Below are 3,089 nucleotides of genomic sequence, written 5' to 3'. Positions count from 1 at the left end.
CCAAACAAAGTCCAGGCAGAAATGCAAGAGCGGCCATATGAGGTATGTCTGATGTGTCGTGCGAGTATGTGTGTGTGAGTGAATGTGTGGCGCAGTGTGTATGTGCCCGTATGAGGGACACAGTTGATCCCAAGTTTGAATGTAAAGAGAGTGTATGTGCACGTGTCTGTGTTTGTATGTGTGTGTGTGTGTGTGTGTGTGTGTGTGTGTGTGTGTGTGTGTGTGTGTGTGTGTGTGTGTGTGTGTGTGTGCGTGTGCGTGTGCGTGTGCGTGCATGTGTGTATCCGTGTGTGTGTGTGTGCGTGCGTGCGTGTGCGTGCGTGTGCGTGCGTGTGCGTGCGTGTGCGCGTGTCCGTGTGTCCGTGTGTGTGATCCAGTTGATCCCAAGTATGGATGTGCAGAAGGCGATAGCGTGCTTGCTTGAATGCGTGCTGGATTAACGAAGGTCAGCCACTTGTGGGTTAATTCCGGAGTAGTAGTGGAGAACGGGTGTACTGTAGAAGCTTCAATTGAATGGGAGGTCTTATGACTGTCTCATGACAATCAAGTGTGCCAAGACTGAGCAGATGAGTCGTAGCGCATTGGTAACGCTGCTGCTTTCACTGAGGTATGGTGGTTGGTTTGAAGGTCTGAGTGCAAAGGGGGATGGAGGGGCTCAAACCTGTGGGGAGTGGATGGAAGGGTAGAAGCACAGCATCGAATTCCACAGAAATCTCCTAAGTCAGTGTCTTTTCTTTCTCACGCTCTCTTCCACCACTGTGATAAAGTCCATGACTTCTGTGGGCAAACTGTGGAGCTGGCTCGCCTTAACCCCCTCAAAACACAGACCTCAGAGAGGCAGGCAGAGAAGCCTGGTAATATGGTTCAGTTCGTTCGTCCACTTAATGTTTGACAGTTCAGAACAGAAAAGGAGCATATGCGATGCGTCAGTGTCTCTTGTTCTCTCAATATGATCAAAAACATGCCCATCTTCATCTCATCCCTCAAAAAAATGATCAAGGAGAACCAATCCCTGTCAATCTCCACCACCACACCCCACTTCCCCTGTAAGAACTCAGTCCACCATCCATGTCCTGACCCCTTAACCCATTCAACAGCCTTCTCTTCATCATGAGTGGAGAAATATATGTATAAAGCAGCTGCACTCTGGGACACAGTCAACGTCGGCACACCTACAAACACCACCACACCTTGGGACAGTTACTGGTATCACTCGCAGAAGACAGGAATAAAAGCAACAACAAAAAAACCTAAATAAAAATAAAGCTTTAAAAAAGGTTATCGTATGGTATATGAGCGAGGACAGGGAGGAAGGGGCCTAGGCGAGAGATAACGGAGAAGAGGAAAGAGGCTTGATTATAGTACAGAGTCACACTGCACTGCACCACACCACCCAGCAGCCCCATCCCAAACCGAACCGCAGAGGCAGAGCTACAGGAGGTGGTAGGAGGAGGAGGAGGAGGAGGCGTATGGGGGAGGTGGTGGTGCCTGGAGGTGCAGGAGCGAGGAGGAGGTGGTCAGGGGGAGCAGCATGAGGAGTAAGGGGAGCAGAAGGAGGCCCAGCGTGGGGAGAGGAGCCACCGCTGTATTCTTCTGGACGATGGAGTTAGAGGTGATGTGGTCATCGAGCTGCAGAGAGAGAGAGAAAGAGAGAGAGAGAGAGAGAGAGAGAGAGAGAGAGAGAGAGAGAGAGAGAGAGAGAGAGAAGGTTAGGGAAAGACAGAGAGAGAGGGAAAGACAGAGAGAGAGAGAGAAAGAGATAGAGAGAGATAGAGTGAGAAAGAGAGAGCAAGAGAAATGAAAAGAGACAACCAGATAGAGGTTAAGATGTTAAGATTTTAAAACATTTTTGAAATTTTAAATCGTTTGTTTATTTACACTAGAGTAAGTCTAAACAAATCAGTTCAAATGTTCCTACCACAAAAGGAGAGCATATTTTGTTAAAATAAATACAGTGGGCCTTCGTGAATAAACAAAGAGGTAATTCAAGAAAAAAAAATGTTGACAACAGCAACAACAGCCCATTTTGAAACACCACAGTGCCTGGGATGACTCATAAGCTTTTAAAGAAAAGTGAAAATCAAAAACAGACACACAACCTCATACAAACAGAGACGGAGTCAGAGAGAGAGAGCTGGAGATACAATATGACAGATAGACACATGCATACAGATAGAGGATGACATTTTTCAGGAATTCCCATGGGAGTCAAAATTTTGAAGGTGAACGGGAGCGGGCAGGAGCGGGAATGAAGATGAATGGGAGCGGGCAGGAGCGGGAATAAAAATGAATGAGAGCGGGAATGCTTGCTTATTTTTTCATTAAAAAAGCCTATGAAACGGGAGTGGGATTGATTTTGAGTGGGAGTGGGCAGGATTGGGAGACATTCTTTTCAGGACGGGATGGGATGGGATTTGTTTCTTTTACTCCACTTCGGGACGGGACGGGATGGGATTTTTTTTCTGGGACCGGGATGGGACGGGAGTGAAAATCCACTCCCGTGTCATGCTCTAATACAGACACAGACAGACAGAGAGACAGAGTCAGAGACAGCTGGGGAGAGAATAAGACAGACAGGCAAACGCATACAAACACAGACAGACACAGACGGACAGACAGTCAGAGCCGGAGAGAGAGACAGTTCTAGAGAGTGAATTTTATGAGGTCAGAGGGGGGAGGTCAAAGGGGAAGTGTCGACCCAGCGTTGGAGCAAGTGAGCGCCTGTGTGTGTGCGTAAGGCCAGTCTAGAGGTTTTGGGTTGCACCAGGGAACCTGTCCAAGTGCGTCTCGGGAGATGCTGACATGTATATGAAGTGACAGGAGAACAGGTGGGGGGGACCACATGCACACGTCCTCTAGAATATATCTTCATCTGAAAACTAAACGACATGTAAACATGTCATATTCATTTAATCAAGAATCAATCAAGAGCTTTTTATTGACAAATAAATTTGACAACGAAATTGCGTTTTAGAATACACTGTACACGTATTGCTGCAACTAGTGCGTGTAGACGTGTATAATATTTATTTTCACATTTTAATTGTTGTGCATTTGACAGTATAATTTTTGAGTGCAATGTTTACCCT

The 3,089-nt window shown here is 46.8% G+C and overlaps 1 protein-coding gene across 1 annotated transcript in view; it reads right to left on the bottom strand.

The window, feature by feature from the left end:
• Positions 1 to 366: 366 nt before the first annotated feature.
• gfra1b (gdnf family receptor alpha 1b) overlaps positions 367 to 3,089 on the bottom strand; it is an 89,870-nt gene continuing 87,147 nt past the window's right edge. The window contains exon 11 of the mRNA XM_063221271.1: positions 367 to 1,629. Coding sequence (XP_063077341.1) covers positions 1,432 to 1,629 — 198 coding nt within the window. The 3' untranslated portion in view covers positions 367 to 1,431. The remainder of the gene's footprint in view (positions 1,630 to 3,089) is intronic.

Source organism: Engraulis encrasicolus, chromosome 17, assembly GCF_034702125.1.
Source record: "Engraulis encrasicolus isolate BLACKSEA-1 chromosome 17, IST_EnEncr_1.0, whole genome shotgun sequence".
Classification (NCBI taxonomy): Eukaryota; Metazoa; Chordata; class Actinopteri; order Clupeiformes; family Engraulidae; genus Engraulis; species Engraulis encrasicolus.
This window is presented reverse-complemented; position numbering and strand designations above follow the sequence as displayed.